At 37.3% G+C, this 25,344-nt stretch overlaps 1 protein-coding gene and 1 pseudogene across 1 annotated transcript in view; one reads left to right on the forward strand and one right to left on the reverse strand.

Annotated features, from left to right (window-relative positions):
- The window catches only part of MAGT1 (magnesium transporter 1), a 33,082-nt gene continuing 7,738 nt past the window's right edge, over positions 1 to 25,344 (forward strand). Inside the window, exons 1-7 of the mRNA XM_054566662.1 lie at positions 1 to 213; positions 6,085 to 6,254; positions 8,842 to 8,959; positions 18,140 to 18,280; positions 18,752 to 18,892; positions 19,403 to 19,492; positions 20,106 to 20,169. Of these exons, the coding sequence (XP_054422637.1) occupies positions 16 to 213; positions 6,085 to 6,254; positions 8,842 to 8,959; positions 18,140 to 18,280; positions 18,752 to 18,892; positions 19,403 to 19,492; positions 20,106 to 20,169 (922 nt within the window). The 5' untranslated portion in view covers positions 1 to 15. The remainder of the gene's footprint in view (positions 214 to 6,084; positions 6,255 to 8,841; positions 8,960 to 18,139; positions 18,281 to 18,751; positions 18,893 to 19,402; positions 19,493 to 20,105; positions 20,170 to 25,344) is intronic.
- Positions 14,310 to 14,385, reverse strand: LOC129065406 (uncharacterized; annotated as a pseudogene).

The raw sequence follows: 25,344 nt of genomic DNA on the forward strand, positions 1-25,344 counted from the left end.
GGCCGAGCTAGACCAATGAGGAGGGCCAAGGGGTTGGTTTGCTTGTTCTCACGCCCAACCCGCAGACTCAACCCAAGGAAAGTTTCGCTTTTAGGAGGGAGAGGAGCAAACATGGCAGCGCATTCGTGGCTTCGGTGTATCTCTGCAACCATTGCGTTGACGCTGCTACTGGTTTATGGGCTTCCCTCAGCCTCTGCTCAAAGAAAGAAGGAGGTAAGGACGCTGTTTCCAGCAACACGGGCATTTCCCAATGATTGGAGCTTGAGAGGATCTGTTCTCTCTCCCGACCCCCTTTCCCTGTCGGTTCTATGTCTTTGGTGGCTCCAGTTCTGCCGTTTTTGGAGTTGCGGGGTTTGGGAGAGAAGAAACTTAACTCCTTGTCTTCTGGGGATGTAGAGTCTGACAGTGGGGTGGGGTATGGGACAACCTGGTTTCTCTAGGCCTGTGCATGTGTATGGGCCCCATCAGGTGGTGGGCGAAGTTCGACTTTAGGTCCAGCGGGTAGAATATCAGAGTGTTCTGCTGCCAGTTGATTTAAGTCCATTATAGACGTGTAAGAGCAATGTATAGCACTTTTAATTCAGAAATGTAAAAATTAAACTGAATTGCGAAACTATGCCAGATTTATTACATTGTCCAAACAATTGATTCAGAGCAATTTACGGACGTGGAAGCTATTAAACCATTTTCATTTACCAAATACCAAACGTTCCAGGCACTGTTCTAGGACTCTGCCATTCGTAAGTGAAAAAAACTAAGAATTTTTTTTTACTCGTGGAATTTACTGACTTTAGCAAGTAGAGGAGATAACTATTCTTTACTCATAATTAAACAATCCAGACAGAAATTTTAACACTATTTTGAAACACTTGTGACTTAGAGCCATATGCTCTTAAAGCTTTAAAGATTGCCAGCAATCATTTATGCTCTCTAGTTTTCTTTTTTATAGATGAGGAAAACCGTGTGTTACGCTTACACAGTTAACTGTTGCACAACGAAGACTAAAACCCTAGACCAGCCCATCAGTCTTAAAGCTGTTTCCTATACAGCTCTCTGCTTCCTCTAGTACAAGTATCCGTGCATGCACTTTTAATATACCATTTAAACATCGCAGATGCTTGTCAACTTGAGCTGAATTGAAAAAGATCCCATCTTTTCTGTTTGTGAATATTTGAGGTATTCCATAAGGAAAAAAGCTAGCAATTTAAAACGAGGTGCTTATTACATTAGCAAAGAATAAAATAAAAATATATACAATTTTTAAAGGAATGGTAAAGTGAGCAGGCTCATACACTGGAACTATGAATTGATGTGAGTATTTAGGAGGATTCCAAGCCATTTTTTCATGTAAAACAAGATATAGAGTGGTACGTACTTCTATATCCTGGATGTCTTTTATGTAAAAAATGCTATATACAATGTAGGTAGGATACACACCGCTCTCTTAATAGTGGCTGTATTTCAGTAGCTGGGATTGTTAATTAGGGAAGCACTTTTCCTTTTTACCTTATGTACTGGTATTTGCCCGAATTTCTGCAGTGACCACTTTTTATAAATAAAGTGTAGTTTTTTTTAAAAACTAGTATTTCTACTAAAGTTATATTTATTCAATTTTTTAAAAATTATTTATTTTTAGAGAGAGGGAAAGGGAGGGAGAAAGAGGGAGAGAAACATCCACGTGTGAGAGAAACGGCGATCGGCTGCCTCTCGCATGGACCTGGCCCACATCCCAGGCATGAGCCCTGACTGGGAATCAAACCGGTGACCTCTTGGTTCACAGGCTGGCGCTCAATCCACTGAGCCACACCAGCCAGGGCTGTATTTATTCATTTAATCTCTCGCTGAACTAGAAGCAGAGGGGCCTAGCGGAAGATAAATTATTTTTAAAAGGAATTAGCAATGGCTTATATAATTGAAAATGGTTAACATGGTGGGTTTTGTTATGTGAATTTCATCTCAAAATTTTTTATAAAAGTAATCAGATTCTAACTCCCTTTCCATCATGCCCACTGTTTACATGCTTATCGCTCTCACCAACCTTGACTGGTCTTTCTTGAATCCATCCTTCGTAGTGTTGCCAGAGATGAAAATGAAAATCTGAAAACCTTTTCACCCATTTTGCAAAGTATAACAGGGCTTCTGTAGCCTGTGCCTGGTCTGCTTCTTCCAGCCTCGTCTCAGTCCCAAATCCTCCTTGTCCTAGTTATACTGAGTTACCTGCCTTCCTTGATCTTGTATTCTCTTGTGTCTGTACTTGTTGGCCTTCTGCTGGGGTATCTCTCTTCTCTCTCACCCTACCCCTTCATTCACCTGAGGTTTCCTGCTCTTTAAGTCTTAGCTCAAACATTACTTTCTTCCTCAACTAAGCTTTTCCTGATTCCCCCAGGTGAATTGATATCAATTCAGCACATTTTATTACCATTGTTTATATACCAGTCCTTCCCATTAGACTGTGAGCATCTTAAATACAGGCACTTACAAATTAATTTTTCTTTCCCTAGCACCTAGCAGTGTCTGTCAAAATGGTCCTCAGAAAAGATCCAATTAATTAATTAATTAGTTAATTAATCGCGTGCATATAGAGTCATGACTGTTCTTTCACATGCAGGTGTCACAACCTAAGATTGGATTTTCTCATTAGTAAACAAGGGATTAGTATAGGCTGGTAAAGGTGTTTTAGTTTTTACCTCTTTCCCCTCTAACTGAGGATACTTTAGACTTTAAAGAAAGGTTACTATGATACTCAATACTACTTACAGTTTAAAAATATAGATGTTCTGTTGCAGAACACTTAGGGTTGTTTTTGTCAATATTTGAAAAATTTATTTTAACAAAACCTCAGGTCTATCTACTATAGTAGATTTGGCTTTAAACAGAGGGTAATATTTGATCTTATAAGTATTCTTTGAAAAAAAACAACCACATCTCCTGCCCCTGGCTGGTGTGGCTCAGTGGATTGAGTGCCAGCCTGCAAACCAAACGGTTGCCAGTTTGATTCCCAGTCAGGGCACATGCCTGGGTCGTGGGCCAGGTCCCCAGTGGGGGGCATGTGAGAGGCAACCACATGTTGATGTTTCTCTCCCTCTCTCTTTCCCACCCTTCCCCTCTCTCTAAAAATAAATTTAAAAAAAAAAACACATCTTCTAAATGAATATAATTAAAAAATCACTCAAGTTCCTCATGGTTGTCTGTTGTTAAATAGAATGGTACCCTACTTATCTGATTATTTACACCTGTAACAGTGTTTGCACTGGAATATTGACTTAGTCTCTGATATTTATTCAATGCCTTGTACGTGGCAGGCCCTGTATTTACCATACATTATCTGCAATCCTCAGAGTAACCCTGCAGAGTAAGTATTAACCTCTTTTGAAAATGATGGAACTGATGCTGAGCAAGAGATGGGTGGGGAGTTTGTCCAAAGAAGCACAGCTGTCATGGTTGAGCTGGTCCACCACTGGTCTGGCTCCAAAGCCTATGCTCTCTGCCAGGCATGAAGGTTTGTTTTGTAGTGACTTGTTTTATTTTTATAGTGAATTATTTGCCTCCTGTGGTAGAAGGCAAGGTACTTGTCCTTGCATCTGGTGGTGTTTTCATTAGGTAATATGATAAACATGAAAAAGCATGGTCTTTGATAAAATTGTCCATATTTTTTAAAATCTGTTTATTGAAATTAGAGACAGACAGAGAAAGGGAGAGATAAAGAAACATCCCTCAGACCAGGGATAGAACCCAAAACCTAGGTACCGTATTTTGCCGTGTATAATGCACACTGTTTTGCCCCGATTTTTGAGAGAAAAATAAGGATGTGCATTATACATGGATATTAGCGACAACTATAATAATCCCATGTAGAATGCGCACAAAAACAGGTGCGTATTATATATGGCAAAATACGGTAAATCTTACTGTGAAAATTCTTGTCATTTTAGAGCTGTTCTCAATGAGGGAGTTTTGCTCCCCAAGGGTTATGTGGCAATGTATGGAGGCATCTTTGGTGGTTGTAGCTGAGGGTAGAGGTGCTACTGGCATCTAGTAGGTAGACGTTAGGGTGCCGCTCAACATCCTGCATTGTGCAGCACAGCTGCCTGGAACAAGTAGTGATCTGGCCCAAGATGTCAGTGGTGCTGTTGTTGAGAAACCCTGGTTTAGAATGAACATGGGCACTTTGAATCCTAGCTCTGTCTTCCTAACTCTGGACATTTTTGACACGTCACTCGACCTCTGTGGTTCTGGTTATTCAACAGTTAAATGACGATAAAAAAAGAGTACCTCATAGTGTTGTTTTGAGATTTGAATTAAATTCTGTATTCTCTATAATGAGAGAAGTTGTTGCCTAATATGTACATACTAATCATTTCAAATACAGCAGACTCCCTGATAGTATCCTTTTGTTGTTTCCTTATAACGTAGGAACTTAACTCTTGTTTATATCAGTTAGCCGATGTTAAAATTGGGGTTATTATACCTTGTTTTACTTAAAGTCACAGAACCATTGGCTGATGTTAAGCTGCTTTAGTAGCTGCTGTTTTCTCAAAAAGAAAATCAATTCAAGAGAGGCATACTTTAAGACATATTAAAATATTAGATCATTGTGATAAGGATTACAACCTCTGATTATTATGTTCCAGGCTGTGTTTGTGTAATTTTATTGTAAAAGTTGAAAACTAGTTTATCTTTCGTTGTGACCAGTCTACAACTCATATTAAAGAAAATGAGCTCGGAAAGTAACCTGATGGCCCCTGTATTAACCATTCTTTTGAGGTAATAATCTCCTAAGAGCTTTAATGAGAATTTGTAATTGCACTGAACTAATTTCTTCAACTGGATAAATTATTTGGAGATTAAATAGCCAGAAATCTGGCCTTTCTAGTCTGTTAATAAACAAGAACGGGAGTATTGTAAATGTTTTACATAGACCTGACATCAGACTTGAATAAAATTAAAAGTTTATTCAAGACTTTTGAAGAAGACTCCACATGTTTATAGCTAATTCAGAGCACATACACTTGTTTGGTTGGAATGATCGCATCTCTGTGTGATTGAATAGAGATAGACTGTATAAAAAACTATTTCAATACTTGTTACTGCTTTACACTTTTTGTCTAAAATAGCCCCACGGAGAGTCTGCAACCATGGTGAGTAAAGTAGGCAAATTATGTTTGTCTTTTCATCGTCTTCACAGGGTCTTTCACAGAGCAAAAGTTTTAATTCTGATGATGTCTAGTTTATTAATTTTTTTTCTTCTGGTGAATTGTGCTTTTTGATGTCAGGTCTAAGAACTTTACCTGGCCCTAATTCCTGAGCATTTTCTCCTAAAATTTTTATAGTTTTATTTTTACATTTGAGTATGTGATCCATGTTGAGTTACTTTTTGTATAAGGTATAGAGTTTACTTTAAGTTTCATATTTTTGGCTCTGGATGTCCATCCGGTTGCTCCAGCACCATTTGTAGAAGGGACTCTCCTTCCTCGACTGGGTGGCTTTTGCACGTTTCTGAAAAAATTAGTTGACTCTACCTGTATAGGTCTGTGTCTGGGTCCTTGGTTCTGTTCAGTGATCCGTGTGCCTACCCCTTCATCACTGCTACCCTGCCTTGCTAACTGTAGTTACATAGTAAACCTTAAAATCTGCTAGAGTGAGTCCTCCTACTTTATTCTTTGTTTTCAAGATTGTTTCAGCTGTTCTAGTTTCTCTGTAGGGTGTGTGCGTGCATGCGTGTGTGTGTGTGTGTGTGTTTTGAGAAGTGAAGTCTTACATGAAACCAGCCAGTTGGTTTAACTCCACATTCTTTGGAATCTTTGGCAAATGAAAGGGTTTAGGATTTTATACTGTTTTATTTATTAGTAGATAACAAACAATTCACATTAAAAACTATAGTCTTTGATTAAAATATCATCATGAAATAATATAATTTTAAGAATAATTATCCCTATCAGGCCCAACTCCTAAAATTTATTTTTAGGTCTCTCCCATTTTCTATGTACCTCTGCTTGTTATTCTTGGTGTTAAGTTGCCTGGATAAAAGGATCTTTAAATGGCAAGTTGAGGATATTAACAGTGTGCTCCCTTTGTCTTTTTTAGATGGTGTTATCTGAAAAGGTCAGTCAACTGATGGAATGGACCAATAAAAGACCTGTAATAAGAATGAATGGAGACAAGTTCCGTCGCCTTGTTAAAGCCCCACCAAGAAACTACTCCGTTATTGTCATGTTCACTGCTCTCCAACTTCATAGACAATGTGTTGTGTGCAAGTATGAACTTTCAACTACATTTTAAAATTAAATAACTCATATCATTTTAACCACTTTTCAATCCCAGAAGAACAAAATTAGTTTAGTGGGTACATAATTAATGTGTATACCTTCCTTAATACTTAATACTACTGCTCTTTTATAGTCGTATCTTAGTTGTCTGCATTATGGGAGGACTGAAGAGGAAGGATAAAGTATTGTAGCGATCATAGGAATAAATCTAACAATTATCTTCTAAATTGGTATCAACTTATATAAATATATGCCAGTACCATGGTGTACTGTTTTATTATTTGTAAGTGCTTTCAACTACATACCTTTGTTTTATCACAATACCCCCAAAATGTGGTAAAGCAAATAACTCTCAGTCTTGAAGAAACAAGTTACAAAATTTTAACTGGTTTACCCAAAGCTACAGGTAATCTATTAATGCAACAATGGCAGCTACACTCAAGTTTGGGATTAGAAGAGAACTTTTTTAGGAAACAAAGATGTATGATTTAAAGATATTTCTTTCTTTTTTTTTTTTTATCCTCACCCAAGAATATGTTCATTGATTTTTAGACCGGGGGGGAGGATGGGGGAGAGGGAGAGAGAAACAAACATTGATGTGCCAGAGAAATATCCATTGGTTCGCTCCTGTAGTATGCTCCCTGACTGGGGATCGAACCTGCAACCTTTTGGTATATGGGATGATGCTCCAACCAACTGAGCTACCTGGTCAGGGCAAGATTTTTTTTTTTCCTAGATTATTTGGTAGTGATTTAAATCTTGAAAATGGAGACTAACTTCACTTAAGCTTTCATCAAATAATGGCTTATTGATTTTATTTCACCGTTTCTGAATGATCTTAAGAATAAAGATTGGTTTTTCTTTAAACAAACTATGGATAATTAAAAATAGTGGATACTAAAAAATAAAACAGCCTTTGCCTTTTGGTTTTTGGGTGTTTTTTTTTTTTTACTTGTATTTTTAGATCACTATGTGTGATCTTGGGAATTTACTTAAAATGAAATGACAAAGCTGCCCTGTGAAGAACTAATTTAGTAAAACCTTGGAGGCTTTCCAAATTCTGGCAGCCTGAGCCCATGTGAAGGACTAGCCAGCCTCCTTTCACAATACTGTATTATGCTACCCCAAGCCTTGCTAATAACTCTTCTTAAAGGATTTTCTCCTTGGAGGTAGGAGATAGTCAAGGTATTTGGTGCCCAAGTACTTATTTTCTGGGGTAAATGTTGAAAATAAGGAGACGCAAAAAGAAAAGTAGGTAGTAGCTGTGAATAAACTTAAAATCTAGAATTACTTATAGTCGTCAGTTCACTCACTGGCAATCAGCAATGTACAGAAATGTCAGGGAATAAACACAGACTCCATAATACTGTATTAAATACAAATCAGTGGAATTCTTAGTAACCTACGTTTTTATTTGTGTCTCACTTTCTACAAGACCAAAATTAAAATTAGCTCCCATTTGCCTACACTCACAAAAAATAAAATGAAGCAACAGCAGTATGTATACTACTATATATTTGGTGCTATCAGGATGAGACGTATAAGAAAGATGACCTACCCTCGTAATCTGGCTAGGGAAGTGCATTCCACACATGAAAATTCTACTGGCAGTATAAGACAATTTATGATTAAATACGCTGTGACTTGTGTACATAATAAGACTGTAAAATTTCAGGAAGAATGTATAACAGGATGGTTACGATTGGCCTAGTGGAGAAGATAGAACTTGTACTAGGGCTGGACATGCAGCTCAGGTTTAGATTCTAAGATATTCTGGTGAGAAGCAATGATGCGTACAAGGGTACACAGATAGGAATAAATTTAAAAAACCGCAATTAATATATCCTGTTTGAGATTGATAGCTAGATACAGCCCTCGCTACTGTAGCTCAGTGGGTTTGGCATCGTCCTGCAAACCAAAAGGTCACCGGCTCAATTCCCAGTCAGGGCACGTGCCTGGGTTTCAGGCTCAGTCCCCGGTTGGGGGCGTGCAGGAGGCAACAGATATTTCTCTCGCACATGGATGTTTCTCTCCCTTTCCTTCTCCCTCCCCTCCCCTCTCTAAAAATAAAGAAAATCTTTTTAAAAATATAAATAAAAGCTAGGTGCATTGTTTGGAACTAGATGATAAAGAACGTTGAAGAACCAGTGAAAGAGCTTGGAGGCTGTCTTCTGAAGGTGATAGAAAAGTACCAGGTTCTGAAGAGTTTATCATCTAGGTACTTTCTCTGGGGAAATACTTCAACCTTGTCTTTGAACTCTGAGAAGTAATTTAGTGTATTAACCATTGTAGAGACAATTAGCTGGATTTTTCAGTGACTGCTGAAGGGCTTTGAGATAAGGAAGAGGCAAAAAATATGAGATGTAGACAGGTAATTACTACTTTCTTTTGAAATCCCAAGCAGTTGGGGCAGGGCCTGTCTTACAACGAAATAACGGCAGAGCCTGACCTGCTTGTCCAATGCCCCACCCCCATTGGACTGCTAGTGTGTCTTTGGGTCTGTTTTACTGCTGATAAGCTAGACTGTTTTTTAAAATGTTTTATATTTTATCTCCACAAATCTGATGGCATCCAGGCAAGCTGATGAAGAATTCCAGATCCTGGCAAATTCCTGGCGATACTCCAGTGCATTTACCAACAGAATATTTTTCGCCATGGTGGATTTTGATGAAGGCTCTGATGTATTTCAGATGGTAAGATCTTTGGTTGGTTCTGTTAAGTAGAAATAGGCAAACTGTAGATAAAGTGGAATACATCTTTTTCAGTGGCCACTAGAAGTTAAATAGGACCTGTCTTATGTAAGATCTAGAGTACTTAGTGAAATAAAAGCTCAATTTGAGCTAACGTGAAATGTAACGGTCAGTGCTTAACCTATTAGAGTATGGAAATTGGGTAGTAATCAAGTGTATATAATTGTGGTAAATATACATAATAAAAATTACCATTTTAACCATTTTTAGTGGACAGTTTATCAAGTAAGTTTAAAGAAAAATGTATTTAAACCAACCTGACAACATATGCCAGGGAGCCAGATCTCAAATGCTCCTCAAGTAACTTTTTTTAAAAGGTTTTATTTATTTATCTTCATAAACAAGGGAAGGGGGGGGAAAGGAGAGAAACACTGATTGGTTGTCTCTCGCACACCCCCAACAGGAGATGCGCCCTGTAGCCCAGGCATGTGCCCTGACTGGGCATAAAACCAGGAACCTCTCGGTTCACAGGCCTGTGCTCAATCCACTAAGCCACACCAGCCGGGAATCAAATAACTTTTTAAATCACTCCATTAATTCATGATGCTACCATTGTAATATTGAAGTTCTTCGTAGAGCTAGGTACTTGCCTTTACCCTCTTCCTTCTTGTCTTAGTGGAAAAGCTCCTCCTCCTTATTTAAAACTTAACCCTTTTCCTGTCCCCTAAATCCCGTATGTACAGGCTCTATCGATCATGATGTCTCTAATCTGCATTTTTTAAAAGTTAAGACCATTTTTAAAGAGCACCTTAAGGTTCACAGCAGAATTGAGGGGTAGATACAGAGATTTCTCATACACCCCCTGTTCCCACACTTGGATAGCTTCCCCCACCATCAACATCCCCCAATAAAGTAGTACAAATTTTACAGTTGATGAACCTGAATTGACACATCATAATCATCCAAAAGTGCACAGTTTACATTATGATTCACTCTTGATCTCGTAAATTCTCCTGGTTTGGACAAATGTGTAATGACAATTGTCCATCAATACGGTATCATCCATACCCTGCCAATTCATCCCTCCCTGCCAAACTTCTGGTAACTGTTGATATTTTTACTGTCTCCCTAGTTTCTCCTTCCCGAATGCCATATAGTTAGAATTATACAGTGTGCAGTATTTTCAGATTGCCCTCTTTCACTTATATATGTAAAGTTCCTCCATGTCTTCTTATGGCCTGATAGCTCATTTCTCTTTATTGCTGAATAATATTCCATTGTCCAAATGTACCAGAGTTTGTTTATCCATTCACATACTGAAGGACATCTTGGTTGCTTCTAATTTTGGCAATTATGAATAAATTGCTATAAACATCTCTGTTCAGGTTTTTGTGCAGACAAAAGTTTTTACCTCCTTTGAGTAAATACCAACGAGAGTGGTTGCTGGATCATGTGGTAAGAGTATGTTTAGTCTTACAAGAAACTGCCAAACTATCTTCCAGTGTGGCTGTATCATTTTGCATTCCCAGCAGCAATGAATGAGAGTTCCCATTACTTGACATCCTGATCAGCATTTGGTGTTGCCAGCGTTTTGCATTCTGGCCATGCTAGTAGGTGTGTAGTGGTATCTCACTGTTTTAACTTGCATTTCTTTGATGATACATGATGTGGAGCATCTTTTCAAATGCTTATTTGCCATCTGTTTATCTTGTTTGGTGAGATGTTCCTTAAGGTCTTGGGCCCATTTTTTAATTGGTTAACTCTCTATTTGTTGAGTTTTAAGAATTCTTTGTACATTTAAAAAAATTTTTTTTCTTTGACTGATTCCAAAGAGAGGGGAAGGGAAGAAGGAGAGGGAGAAAAACACCAATGAGGAAGAGAAACATCAGTCGGTTGCCTCTTGCATACGCCAGAACTAGGGATTGAACCTGCAACCGGGGCATGTGCCCTGACCAGGAATTGAACCTGCAGCCTTTCAGTTTGTGGATCAATGCCCAACCAACTGGGCCATTCTGGCCCAGCAAGTCTTTGTTCTTGCGATCTGTGGCTTGTGGTCTCATGCTCTTATGCAGAGCAGAAGTTTTTAATTTTAATGAAGTACAACTGTTAAATTATTTCTTTCATGGATTATATCTTTGGTGTTGTATCTAATAAGTCCTTACTATTTCCAAGGTCATCTAGGCTTTGTTATTTTCTAGGAGTTTTATACTTTTCCCTTTTTTATTTAGGTCTGTGATTCATTTTGAGTGAGTTAATTTTCTTGAAATGTATAAGGTCTATGGAATAGTTGTTTGGATTTTTTGTTCTCTCATGGATATTCAGTTTTAACACAATTTGTTGGAAAAACTATCCTTTCTCCATTTAATTGTCTTTTCTCTTTTGTCAAAGATCAGTTGACTATATTTATGTGGATTTATTTCTGGACTCTATTCTATTCCATTCATCTGGTTTTCTCTTCTTTCATTAGTACCACACTGTTTTAATTACTGTAGCTTCAAGTTAAGTAGTATTAATCCTCTAAGTTTCTTCAGTATTGTATTGGTTATTTTCGGTCTTTTCCCTCTCTATTTAACTCCAGAATCAGTTTGTCAATGTCCACAAAATTACTTTGTGATCCCATTGAACCTATAGATGTTGTAGGGAAGAACTAGTATCTTGACAATATTGAGTCTTCCTATCTGTGAACATGGAATATCTCTCCATTTCTGTAGTTCTTTGATTTTTTTTATGAGATTTCTGTAGTTTTCCTCATATAGATAGATCTTATACATATTTTGTTATATTAATACCTAAGTGTTTCATTTTGTGCAATGCTGATATAAGTGGTATTGTTTTTAATTTCAGATTCCTCCTGTTCATTGCTGGTATATAAGAAAGTAATTGACTTTTGTGTTTTAATCTTGTATCCTACAATACAACCTTACTGTAATCCTAGGAGTTATTCTGGTAGATTCTTTTGGATCTTCTACATAGATGATCATGTCATCTGTGAACAAAGCCAGCTTTATTTCCTTCAGCCCAATCTATATGCCTTTTCTTATCTTATTGGGTTAGCTAGAACTTCCAGTACGATGTTGAAAAGGAGTAGAGAGAGGCCAGATCCTTGTACCTGATCTCAGCGGGAAAGCTTCGAGTTTCCTGCCATTAAATCTGATGTTAGCTGTAGAATTTTCATAGGTATTTTTTTTTATTAAAGATTTTACTTATTTATTTTTAGAGAGAAGGGAAGGGAGGGAGTTAGGGAGGGAGAGAAACATCGATCAGTTGCCTCCCGGACCAAACCTGCAATGCACGCATGTGCCCTGACCAGGAATCGAAACAGTGACCCTCCACTTCGTGACATGACGTTCAAACAGCTGAGCCACACCGCTCAGGGCTCATATGTGTTCTTTATGAAGCTGAGGAAGTTCCCCTCTACTTTGAGTTTACTGAGGGGTTTTTTTTAGCCTATTGTTGTGATAGATTACATTAATTGAATTTTGAATGTCGAACCAGTCTGCATACTTGGGGTAAATCCTACTCGGGTATGGTTTATAATTCTTTTTATACATTGTTGATTTGATTTGCTAATATTTTGTTTAAGGTAGTTGTATCTGTGTTCATGGGAGATACTGATCTCTAGTGTGTTTTTTTTTCTTGTAATATTTTTTTGGGTGTTGGTGTTAGGATGATTCTGGCCTCATAGATTGAGTTGAAAGTATCCCTTCTGCTTTGTCCTCTGAAAGAGACTGTAGAGTCTCTTCCTTACAGTTCTGGTAGAAGTCACCATTAAACTCACCTGAACCTAATGCTTTCTGTTTTGGAAGGTTGTTGTTATTGATTGAATTTCTTTATTAGATATAAGCCTATTCAGGTTGTCTATTTCTTCTTGTGTGAGTTTTGGCAAATTTTGTCTTTCAAAATATTGGTCCATTTCATCTAGTTTATCAAATTTGTGGACATACAGTTGTTCATAGTTTTATTGTGCATAGAATTTGTAGTGCTTTCCCCTCTTTCATTTCTGATATTTGTGTTTTCTCTCTCTTTTCTTACTTAGCTTGACTAGAAGCTTACTGATTTTATTGATCTTTTCAAAGAGCAAGGTTTTGGTTTCATTGCTTTTCTGTATTCAATTTCATTGATTTGTTTTAATTTTTATAATTTCTTTTATTCTACTAACTTAAGATTTAATTTGATCTTCTTTTTCTGGTTTCCTAAGGTAGAAACTTAGATCATTGATTTTAGATCTTTAGGTTGTTTTTTTCATATACAGGTAGGATAAAAGTAGGTTTACAGATGTGAATGTGGAAAACAGTTATTCTTGTATTACTATTTATTAATGTATAATTTCCCATAAGAACAGCTATAAACCTACTTTTACCCACTCTGTATGTATTCAGTGCTATAAATTTCCCACTAACCATTGCTTTTGCTGTATCCCGCAGATTTTCATAAGTTGTGCTTCCATTTTCATTTAGTTTAAAATATTTTTTAATTTTCCTGAGAGTTCTTCAGTAACCCACATGTTAACTATGTTGTTTAATTTCTGTGTACTTCAGGATTTTTCCAGTTATTTTTCTGTTACTGATTTCTATTTTCATTGTGGTCTGAGGGCAGACATTGTATGACTTCTATTCTTTAAATTATCTAATGGGTGTTTTATGACCTAGAATGTGGTCTGTCTTGGTGAATATTCCATGGGAGCTTTAGAAGAATATATATTCTGCTGTTTTGGATGAAGTGGTCTATGTCAATTATATCCAGTTGATTGATGGTGTTATTGAGTTCAGCTATGTCTTTACTGATTTTTTTCGCCTGCTGGATCTGTCCATTGGGTGTCAAAGAGGGGTGGTGAAATCTTCAACTGTAATAATAGATTTATCTGTTTCTCCTTGCAGTTCTATTAGTTTTTGCCTCATTACTTTGACACTCCTGTTAGGCACATACATATTAAGGATTGGCATGCCTTCTTGGAAAACAGACCTATATCATCATGTAAGGCTCTTTTTATCTGATACCTTTCCTTGGTATCAAGGTTTTAAAGTCTTTGGCCCTGGCTGGTGTGGCTCAGTGGACTCAGTGCTGGCCTGCGAACCCAAGGGTCACCAGTTTAATTCCCAGTCAGGGCACATGCCTGGGTTGTGGGCCAGGTCCCCAGTAGGGGGCGTGTGAGAGGTAGCCATACATTGATATTTCTCTTCCTCTCTTTCTCCCTCCCTTCCTCTCTCTCTAAAAATAAACAAGTAAAATCTTAAGAAAAATAAAGTCTTTGTCTGAAGCGAATATAGCTACTCCTGCTTTCTTTTGAGTAGTGTTAGCATGGTATGTTTTCCTCCATTCACTTACTTTTAATCTATAAGTGCCTTTATATTTCTTTATTTTTAAACAATTAGCAATAATTGTGCCTTGGATAAACCTCATTGACTACAGTATTCCCACTGCACAAAGCTAAGTGTCTTTATATTTAAAGCGAGTTTCTGCTCTGACCAATGTAGCTCAGTGGGTTGGACATCCTCCCACAAAGCAAAAGGTCCTACAAAGTGGAGGGTCTCCAGTTTGATTCCCGTTAAGGGCACATGCCTGGGTTGTGGGTTCAGTCCCTAGTCGGGGCCCATGCAAGAGGCAGTCAATTGATGCTTCTCTGGCACATCGATGTTTCCCTCTCTTTCTCCCTCCCTTCCCCTCTCTCTGAAAAAAAAAAAGTAAGTAAAATCTTTAAATAAATAAACAAATAAAGTGGGTTTCTTGTAGGCATCAGATACTTGGGTCTTATTTTTTGAACCATGCTGACAATTTGTTTTTTAATTGATGCATTTAGACCATCAATATTCAAGGTGATTATTGATGTAGTTGGATTAATATCTGCCATATTCATTACTGTTTTCTATTTTGTGCCCTTATTCTTTGTTCCCATTTTTGTCTTCCAATATCTTTCTGCCTCTTGTGGTTTTAATTGAGCATTGTGTATAATTCCATTTTCTCTCTTTCCTTAGCTCATTGGTTATACTTTTTTTTTTAATGCTTTTTTTAGATGTTGCCCCAGAGTTTGCAATATATTTTTACAACGAATCCAAGTCTACTTCACATAACACTATACCATTTTATGGGAAGTGTTGAGGACCTTAAAATAACAAAACAATCTTAATTCTCCCCTCCCATACCTTGTATCTTTCCTGTAATTAATTCCACTTATAATAAGCATATGCGCTCGTGCACACATCATTGAAAACATTGTTGATATTATTTTGAATACTTACTATTTGATTACTTAGGAATAAAAAAATGAAAGATTTTTTATTTTTGTTCTATACAGTTGCCCCAATTTCCCCCCGTTGCTCTCCCCTGCCCCCCGCCACAGTCCATTCCCACTCTGCTGTCCATGTCCATGGGCCATTCATCCATGTCCTTTGTCTAGTCCTTTCTCCTTCTTTCCACCATTGTCTTCCTTCCCCATCCCCTCTGGTCACTTTCAGTCTGCTCCATGTTTCCAAGCCTGTGGTTTCTTTTGTTTGTTAGTTTATTTTGTTGAATAGATTCCACTTAGAAATGAGATCATATGGTATTTGTCTTTCACTGCCTGGCTTAGAAAAATAAGTTTTTATTTTACCTTCACATATTTCTTCAGTGCTGTCCCTTTTATGTGGATCCAAGTCTCTGACCTACCTTATTTTTCTTCTCTATAGAACTTCTTTTAATATATCTTGCAAGAGTGCTTCCTTTGATAGCTCAGTAGGTAGAGTGGAGGACTACAGTGGTAATATATCTTGAAAGAAATTCCCTCAATTTTTGTTTGTCTGAAAAAGTCTTTATTTCTCCTTCATTTCTGAAGAATAATTTCACAAGGTACAGTATTCTAAGTCTGTGGTGTTTTTTTTTTCCTTTCCACACTTTAACTTTCACTCCATTCTTCTTGCTTGCATGGTTTCTGAAGAGAAATTGGATATAATTCTTAGATCTCTCTTGTATTGGTAAGGTGTTTTATTTCTCTGGCTTTCTTCAGAGTTTTTCCCTTATTTTTGATTTCCTGCAGCCTAAAAATTATATGCCTTCATATAGTTTAATGGACATTCATTCTTCTTGATGTTCTCAGGGTTTCCTGGGTCTGTGATTAGAGATTAATTTGAGGGAATTCTCAGTCATGTATTTATTTTTTTAAGATTTTATTTATTTTTTAGAGAGAGGGGAAGAAAGGGAGAGAAACATCAATGTGCAAGAGATACATCAGTTGGTTGCCTCTTGCACACTCCCAACCTGGGACCCAGCCTGCAACCCAGGCACGTGCCCTGCACTGGGAATCAAAGCAGCGACCTTTTGGTTCACAGGCTGGCACTCAGTCCACTGAGCCGCGCCAGCCAGGGCCATTGCTGTTTTAAATATTGTTCCTGTTCTTATTCTCTCTTTTTTCCCCCTTCTGGTATTCCCATTATGTGTATGTTATATACACACACCTTTTGTAGTTGGCTCACGGTCCTTGGATAGTCTGTTCTATTTTTTAGTGTGTGTTTTCTTTGCTTTTTAAAGATTCTGTTGATATATCCTCCAGCTCAGATTCTTTCCTCAGCCTTGTCCAGTGTACTAATAAGCCCATTAAAAGCATTATTCATTTCTGTTACACTGTTTTTCATCTCTGACATTTCTTTTCGGTCCTTGCGTAGGATGTACATCTCTCTGCTTACACTGCCCATTCGTTTTTGCATGTAGTCTGTTTTATCTACTAGAGCCATTAGCATATTAATCATAGCTTTTTAAAAATTCCCAATCTGATAATTCCAACAATCCTGCCTTGTATGGTTCTGATACTTGCTCTTTGTTTTCTTTTTTCTTTTTTTTTTTTTTAGTTTTGGTATGCCTTGTAATTTTTTTCTTCATAGCCAGATATGATGTACTGGGTAAAAGGAACTGCTGTAAATTGACCTTTTGTAATGTGGTGGTGAGATGGGAAGGGAATGTTCTGTAGTCCTGTGATTAGATCTCAGTGTTTTACGGAGCCTGTGCCTCTGAACTATGAACTTCTGGAGAGTTTCTCATTTGTTTTTGTCCCTTCTTGGGGGCCAGGGCACATCGAGGGAACTGGAGTTGGGTGTTTCCCTTCCTCCAGGTCGGTTAGGCTGTGATAATACCCCAGCAGGATAGGTTCTGGTTAACTAGTTTCCACCAAAGACAGGCTTTGTTGAGAAAAACAGAGTGTTCTGAAGTATTTTCTTTCCAAATGATTTGTTTTCCCTTCCCCCTGCCAGAAGCATCAGGACGTTTTTCTCCAATATTTACTGTGGGAACCTAGTTGAGTTTCTGAGGGAAATCTCACAGTATTGTAGCCCCCCCCCCAAACATTGTATGCCCCTGGAGTTTTTAACTGTTGGAGTGGTCGGCTCTGAGCCTTCAGCAATTTGGCATTTACAGGCCAGGTTTTTCTACCCTGGCGATGGTTCCTGAGGCAGTTTCTACTCGTGGCTCTCTTGTAAGCCCTAACTTCCTGGATTTGCCTGCCTGTCTCTCCAGTTTTGCGCTATGTCCTCCCTCTCTTAGGGATCCAAAAAGAGTTGTTGATTTTTCAGTTTGCTCAGCCTTTTTTTTTTTACCTGTTGTTAACTGTGGAGTGGCAACTTTCAACCTCCTTACATGCACAACCAGAAACCATAAGTTTCAAATGTATTTTTAACTTTAGCGTCTGTAATAGTCTTTTCCTATTTGCATATAAGGAGACAGATTGAGTCAGTACCTTCAAGGACACGTTAGTGGTCCAGTTTCGATTCCCAGCCAGAGCACATGCCTGGGTTGCTGGCCACGTTCCCCAGTAGGGGGCGTGCGAGAGGCAACCGATAGATGTAGCTCTCACACATCTGTGTTTCTCTCTTTCTCCCTTCTCTCTAAAAATAAATAAATAAAATCTTTAAAATATATATAAGTAAATAAAATCTTTTTAAAAATGTTGAAGGTATGGGAGATTTTCCATTCTAAAGGAGTGAAATACTGTTTTTTTAGCTACAATTTTTTATTTGGTCAGTAAAGTGCGCTAATTAAGGTCACAGGCAGCCTTGGATTGAATCCTGGCTCCACCATTTACCACTTTAATTAGGCAAATCACTGAACCCACGTAAGCCTGGGCTTCCTCACCTTTATAAAATGCCTAATTGTCAAGGTAATATTTACTGTTAAGAATTTTTTCTCGGTAACTTATATTTTCATGGACTACTTTTTATTCAGCTAAACATGAACTCAGCTCCAACTTTCATCAACTTTCCTGCAAAAGGGAAACCCAAAAGGGGTGATACATATGAGTTGCAGGTGCGTGGCTTTTCAGCTGAGCAGATTGCCCGGTGGATTGCCGACAGAACTGATGTCACTGTAAGTTTCCCTCCTCTGCAGAAAGTCACTTTGCCATTATCCACTTGGAATCCTATGGGGCGGTCTTAATTGGTCTTGTCCACGTATCGCTGAGGTGGTAATAGTTGGGCAGTCCCTTCATAAGTAGCATTTAACAGAATCATCTTGATGAAAGAGTGAAATTACAGAACACCCTCTATTATTGAATTCAGCATGGAAACCACTCTTGACCTTAAGGCCGTGGACTATCCAGTTGTACGTGGCAAATACTTCTTAATCTAAAGGATGTTATGTTGCAGTTAAACACACTATTGTACCTATCCCATCCCATTTCAAGATACACTATAGATTCTTGATTAGGATGAAAAGAAAGAAATGTAATTTTTCCAGAAAGTAACCACAGTGATTTTGATTGCTCTCATTTCAAATTACTTTGACCTACATAACCAGTGAATCTCATACTTTAAAATGTTTTTCTCTCCTTCCCATTAGATTAGAGTAATAAGACCTCCAAATTATGCTGGTCCCCTTATGTTGGGATTGCTCTTAGCTGTAATTGGTGGACTTGTGTATCTTCGAAGAAGCAATATGGAATTCCTCTTTAATAAAACTGGATGGGCTTTTGCAGCTTTGGTGAGTAAGTTTTAGAAGAACATTGTATGAATAAAACTAATACTGCATTGTTAGGTAGCTTTTTGTTTATTTCTTACCTTTGGAAAGGATTTTATGTTATTACTTTGTGCCTTAAGTTCAGTTTGCTTCCTCCGCTGTCTCGTTAGGATGGCCAAAGCCTGGAAGAGCTGATTGGACCTCCAGTGTTTGTTCAACCTAAATGATAGACTGTCATCTCTGGAAAATCTGCAGTTCTTTTGGAAATAGTCTTCTAAAAGGCTTTTCAATTCAATTTTAAGCTTCTATCCGCTTATGTATAATTTTCAAATGGTGTTTTTCTTTCAAAGTAAATATTTATCCTCGTGATTGTTGTGGTGAAATATAAACCTTAATTAAGACAGCATATATCTGAGAGAAGTGTCCTTCATGTACTACTCGAGCAGAGGCACTTTTCCTATACCTATGGATTTATTCAAGGTGGGAACAACTGCACCGTGTTATGTGAGTATTACATTATTTCTTGTTTCCTAGTGCTTTGTGCTTGCTATGACATCTGGTCAGATGTGGAATCATATAAGAGGACCACCGTATGCTCATAAGAATCCCCACACAGGACACGTGGTAAGGGAAGCCAGGATTTCTTTCCATTGTATATTGAAGTTAACCTTAATGCTTATTAGGCTGTGAGACCAGTGCCAGCGTATGAGGGAACTAGATTTTTATTTTGGATTTTCAACGAGTTTCAGTTGCTGAGAAGAAGATACAGTACTCTTTAAAAGTGGGAAGTTTCCTACTGCAGCTGATGAGTCCTTTTGCATAACCTAGCTAAGAATGAAAGTCAGCCTTCAGCTAAATATAATACTTGATCAAGGACTTGAGCATCATCTCCTGTTTCTGGGCACTGTGCTAGGTATTATTAGATACTGTGAAAAACAAGAAAAACATGATCCTATCTTCATGGAGCTTACATTATGTACCTCGCGGTCTTACACACTGAAAGACTAGTTTTCTCATATATTCTGTTGTTGAAAACATAGTATAAGGACAGTGGAAAGAAACTATAAATAACCCAGAAACAGTTTTTATTTTAGCCAAATTAATTTACTGATGAGTGCCTACAAACAGAAGGTGAATTAATAATTTCATAGAGTTTGAAAATAGCCCATTTTAGGATTAGGATACCAAAATTCAGAGTATATTTAAACATTTAATTTTGTCTTTTTTTCCCCCCCAGAATTATATCCATGGAAGCAGCCAAGCCCAGTTTGTAGCTGAAACACATATTGTTCTTCTGTTTAGTATCCTCTTTATAAGTCCTTGGTGCTGTGTTTTAATTTGCCTTTTTTTCTCATACTATAGTATTCTCTCCATAGAATCTGGTGGAGGCCACTCTCTTATTAATGCAGGTAATATCTTCGGAATTATACTACTGTGTCATCTGTCCTAGCTTAATCAACTGAAGACCGTCAGGGACAAACCTGAGTCTCACAAAGCCAGTTTTACTGGGTCTTGCTACAAGGCAGATTGCATATCAGGGGAAGGAAGGGACATCTTACCAAAAGAGAGTTAGTTCTAGGATTGAGGGAGGGGGAGTGCTTAAGTGAAATGTAAATGAAGCAATGCTTTGTTGTGCCCAGAGCAAAACCAGGAGAAGCATAAAGGGGATCAGCATCAGGTCTGGACTGTGAAGTGGACAGGGTTCTCTTTCCTGGAAACTACAAAGTTTAGATAAATGGGGGGGTTTTGCCTTCAGAAACTCCTTGTTTGAAGCTCTGTGCTTTGGTTGTAAACTGTGGCAACTTAGAAATTGTACTTGTAAATTGAGTGACTTTGATCCTCTAGGCAAGAATGGAATGTTTCATTTGAATCAGTCTGTGATTTTAGAGAACAGTCTTCTTCATTGAGTTAGAAAACAGTATTAAGAATAAAGGAAGAGCCCCGGCCTGTGTGGCTCAGTGGATTGAGTGCTGGCCTGTGAACCAGGGGGTCGCCGGTTTGGTTTCCGGTTGGGGCGCATGTCTGGGTTGTGGGCCAGGTCCCCAGTTGGGGGTGTACAAGAGGTGGCCGGTTGGTGTATCTCTGGTGCATCAGATGTTTCCCTCCCTCTCTTCTCCTCTCTCTAAAAAATAAATAAAATCTTTAAAAAAAAAAGAATAAAGGAAGAAATCAAAACCCTTGGAAATACCACCCTTAGTAAATATTTGTGTTCAAGCATGAGCAAAAGTAGATTTACAGCTGTGAGTATACAAAACCATTTATTCTTGTATTATTTATTTATTGTATTATTTATTATGAACAACTGAAAACCTACGTATGCTCACCCCTGCATATCTTTCCCCATTTTATTTTAGTACGTCAGTGATTTAATGGAGATATTTTAAGAGAAGCATTCTGGGAAAAAAAAATCAAGCTTTTGGTTTTAATTGAGGGGCACCATTTGAGAAAATGACATTTTCTTAAAGCAATAATTTTATATGGAAAAATAAATTTACTGCTTAAAATTCAACCTGGCCCTGACTGGTGTGGCTCAGTAGTCAGGGTGTCATCTCTCAAACCAAAAGGTTGTCAGTTTGATTCCTCGTCAGGGCACAGGCCTGGGTTGCAGGCCAGGTCCCCAGTAGGGGGCCTGAGAGGGGCGGCCTGTCTATGTTCATCTCCCTCTTTTTCTCCTTCCCTTCCCCTCTCTCTAAAAGTAAATAAATAAAATCTTTTAAAAAAACTCAGCCTGGAGTCAGGGGATTTAATCTTTTTAGCCATGGGCTGGTGAGCTGAAAAGATTAGTAGGTAACTCGTCCCTATGCTGAGAAAGAAGATTGAAAGAAAAATATTAACCTATGTTTTTTTTCCAAATTTTAAAATTTACTTATTTTTATTTAATTTATTTAAAGTAAAAAACAAAACACAGTTCATCTATTTCTCCTACTTCCCACCACTTGCTTTGGGCAAGTGCCAATCCGTTCTCTGTATCTGAAAGCTTGGTTATATATTGGTTAGATATATATTTAGATTCCACAATTAGAGAGATCATATGGCAGTTGTTGTCTTTCTGTGTCTGACTTTTTAAAAATTATGTCATAATTTAAGTTGAAAATGGTTATGGTTTGGTGGATTGACCAATTATTATACCTGGGAAATTTTTCAGTATCTGAAAGTAATCTCAATTAATTGTACTTTGAAATTGAACAATGGAGCAGAAGGGCAGCTAAAATTGTAACATGTTATTTAATTGATTTTCAGTCTGTTGGTTTTTAAGCTTTGTCCTAAATTTTTTTAATATATTATGTAAGTTTAAGAAATTGGAATTTTCTTACTTTTTCTTTCTGCCTAAAGGTTAAACATCTTAAGGTCTCACGTACATTTGGAACAAGATTGTAAGCCTGTTGGAATATAGAGTTTCTTATAAACTTGGTTAATAGGATACAAAATAGGATTTTTTTTCATGGTGATATTTTTTTTCTCTAATTTGGTTTTGCATTAGTTGTAGTGGTTGATGGAGAAGGTTATGTTTCCTGGGCAATTATTTTGCTAGACACTGTGAATGCATGGTCTGTCTGAGGAGCTTGTAGTACTGGGGACGCACAAATGTATGCAGATTACAAGACAGCAAGCGCCTTTAGTAGTGTATGAGGCATAATGGTGAGATAGTTAATACAGCTATTTAATTTTCTTAACGGTAGGGAACTTTGTAGAAGACTTAAACCCTGCCTTTTATTTACTGGACACAAAGCCTAAAGACTCAAAACTCAAAAGTTTGATTAACAATTTTTTAATGTTGATAAGAATTAATATAATGGGACTACTACTAAGTAATAATGATTTTGGGAAATATCCACATGCTCATCATGTTTAATATTTTACAATGTACTGCATGATTAATAAAGCAAATTATATGAGTTGCCTGCTCTACTGAGCAAGTTTTAAAATTTTATTTCAAACTTTTTAATATGAAGGATTATATTCATACAGAAAAGTTTAGAGTTCATAAGCGTGCAGTTTGATGAAATTTCATGAAACGAACACAACTATAACTAGCACCAGATGAAGAAATAAAACTTTGCTCACATCCCAGAGCATCCCTCCACGTGAGTTTGACCAATTTTCAAACTTTACATAAATGGAATCATACATTAAATATATTTAAATCTAAAAAATAAAGTAGGTGCTATCCTAAATAATTGATAAAGTCCGTGTAACTACAAATTGATTTTAAACTCAGAAATGATTTTTTAGATTGTTTTTACCTGTCTGATAAGGATATTAATCATAATAATAGTTATACTTGGAAAAAAATAAAAAATAAACTAGCAATGTAGAAATTTTTTACCTATAGTCTAAAACACTAGTATTAAACTATATTCTTTTTTTTTTGCATACCTTCCTGCATTCTTTGTTCATATGTACATTTGGGATTAGGCAAGGGAGGAGTTCCCTTTTTTGTATTTAAAGACATACTTTGCCTGTAGTTCAGTTTCTTAATGTAATAGCATTTTCTGTATCGAATTGTATGACCTTCAGAGTTATAAAGGTGCATGAGAGCCATGGCTGCTGTGGCTCAGTGGATTGAGTGCCAGCCTGCAAACCAAAGGCTCACCAGTTCAATTCCCAGTCAGGGCACATGCCTGGGTTGCAGGCCAGGTCCCCAGTAGGGGGCGCGTGAGAGGCAACTGCACATTGATATTTCTCTCCCTTTCTCCTTCCCCTCTCCTCTCTTTAAAAATAAATAAAAATAAAATTAAAAAAAATAAAAGTGGAGGAGAATTACAGAGAAATAAGAAAGTAAGGCAAGGAAAAGGAAAAAAATAGTTATTCTCAATGTTTGTATAATGGATATATCATAATTCAGTTATTCTCTTGTTGAATATTGCAAAGAATGTTTTCTTAGATATAAAAATAATTTGGCATATCTCCAAATTTCCAGCAGTAAGATTTGAAACAGTGTGTGTGAATCTGTCTTTTGCTCCTCATGTTTTGTCCCAATTGTTTTCCAAAAGGGTTTTGCTAGAAAAGGGGAGGGAGGTTTGCTGCCAGAAATGTGTATGTGCTCTGATATCCCTGGCAAGTCGTCACCATTGTTCTGTATTCTCATTTTTGTTAACTACTAATTCAATAGGCAAAAATTTATAGGTCATTTTTAAAATCTACCTTGGACGACAATAATCAAGGTAGTTTAAACATTTTCCCACAATTTTGTAATTAGGTTTCCTTTTACGCAAATATCTTTGCCTTCATCCTGTATTCACGTACTTTGATTCTACTAGCTCTTCTAGTAGCCTAGTTTTTTTTCATAGGGTATGAAATGCCACCTCCTCTATTTCCTGTTTCGTTATCCCAGGGTAACATTTAATCGTGGTTATTTAATTATTTATTATTTCTTTCATTGTATCCCCCTACTAGAGTATAAATTTGTCCAAGGAAGGGTCTATATTCTGTCCATCTTTGTAACTCCAGCATATAGTAGGCATTGACTGCCATATAGTATGCAGTGTTAGTAAAAGTTTAAAGAATCAATAAATGAAAGGAAGCCATACACAAGGAAATACATCATAGCTCCTGGTGTAACTGAGAACAACACAGAGAGGCCTTGGCGGTATAGCAAGATGGAAAGTTCATTCAAAGAAAAAGCATGTAAACCATGATACAGAAATAAACCATTCGAAGTACAAAAGTGTCAACCTTTAATCAGAGTACTCTGTAGCCAAAGCCTATAGAAATGATCAATCTTTACATGTGCCTGGATTTAAAGAACTCAGTAAGAAAAAAATAATTTCTGGAGAAGATGACTTGGCCAAGCAACTAAAAACATGAGGAATGGGCATCACTCCTAACACGAGGCCGTGGCAGAGAAAGTGCAATGTGGCAATGAAGGGATGACTAGCAAATTACAGAGCTAGTTCTTAATTTAGGCCTTAACTGAACACCTTTTTTTTTTCCTTTCTCCCTAATTACACCCACATGCAAAGCATACAGTGTACATGTGTGTATGTATAATTAATTTGGGCATTTTTCCTTGCCATTTGTATTAACCAGACTGCAGGGTGAATCTCTCCTTTCTGCTAGAACACATTCTGTTTGTTTTAAACTACATTTTGTTTATTTTAGCATTCAACCATACTCTGTGTTACCTATTTGCTTGATAGATCTCTTTTGTATTTATGTAGCTTCTATATTAGGCTGAATAACAGCGAGGTCATGGCATGTGGGATTTTCTTTTTTTATTAGACTAGGACAAAATTAGGTAGTGACTTGTACTTTAAAGGCTAATTGTTGAAATTCTGGAGAATTTTTGGGAAGTTATTTTTCAAGTAAAAATTAATTGCTCTTCTCTCTAAATGGTGCAGATTTCAAGTGTGTCCTTTTTTGGAGGGTGGTTGAAATATTATTCAAAATGTCTTTAATATTTTAAAAAGTGTACTGGGTTGAAGCAAAAGTTGTAAGACTGTCCAACAGTGTTATATCAAAGTACTATTTCATGA

Source organism: Pteronotus mesoamericanus, unplaced genomic scaffold (genome assembly GCF_021234165.1).
Source record: "Pteronotus mesoamericanus isolate MK-2021 breed Mesoamerican mustached bat unplaced genomic scaffold, CSHL_Meso_final contig_177, whole genome shotgun sequence".
Classification (NCBI taxonomy): Eukaryota; Metazoa; Chordata; class Mammalia; order Chiroptera; family Mormoopidae; genus Pteronotus; species Pteronotus mesoamericanus.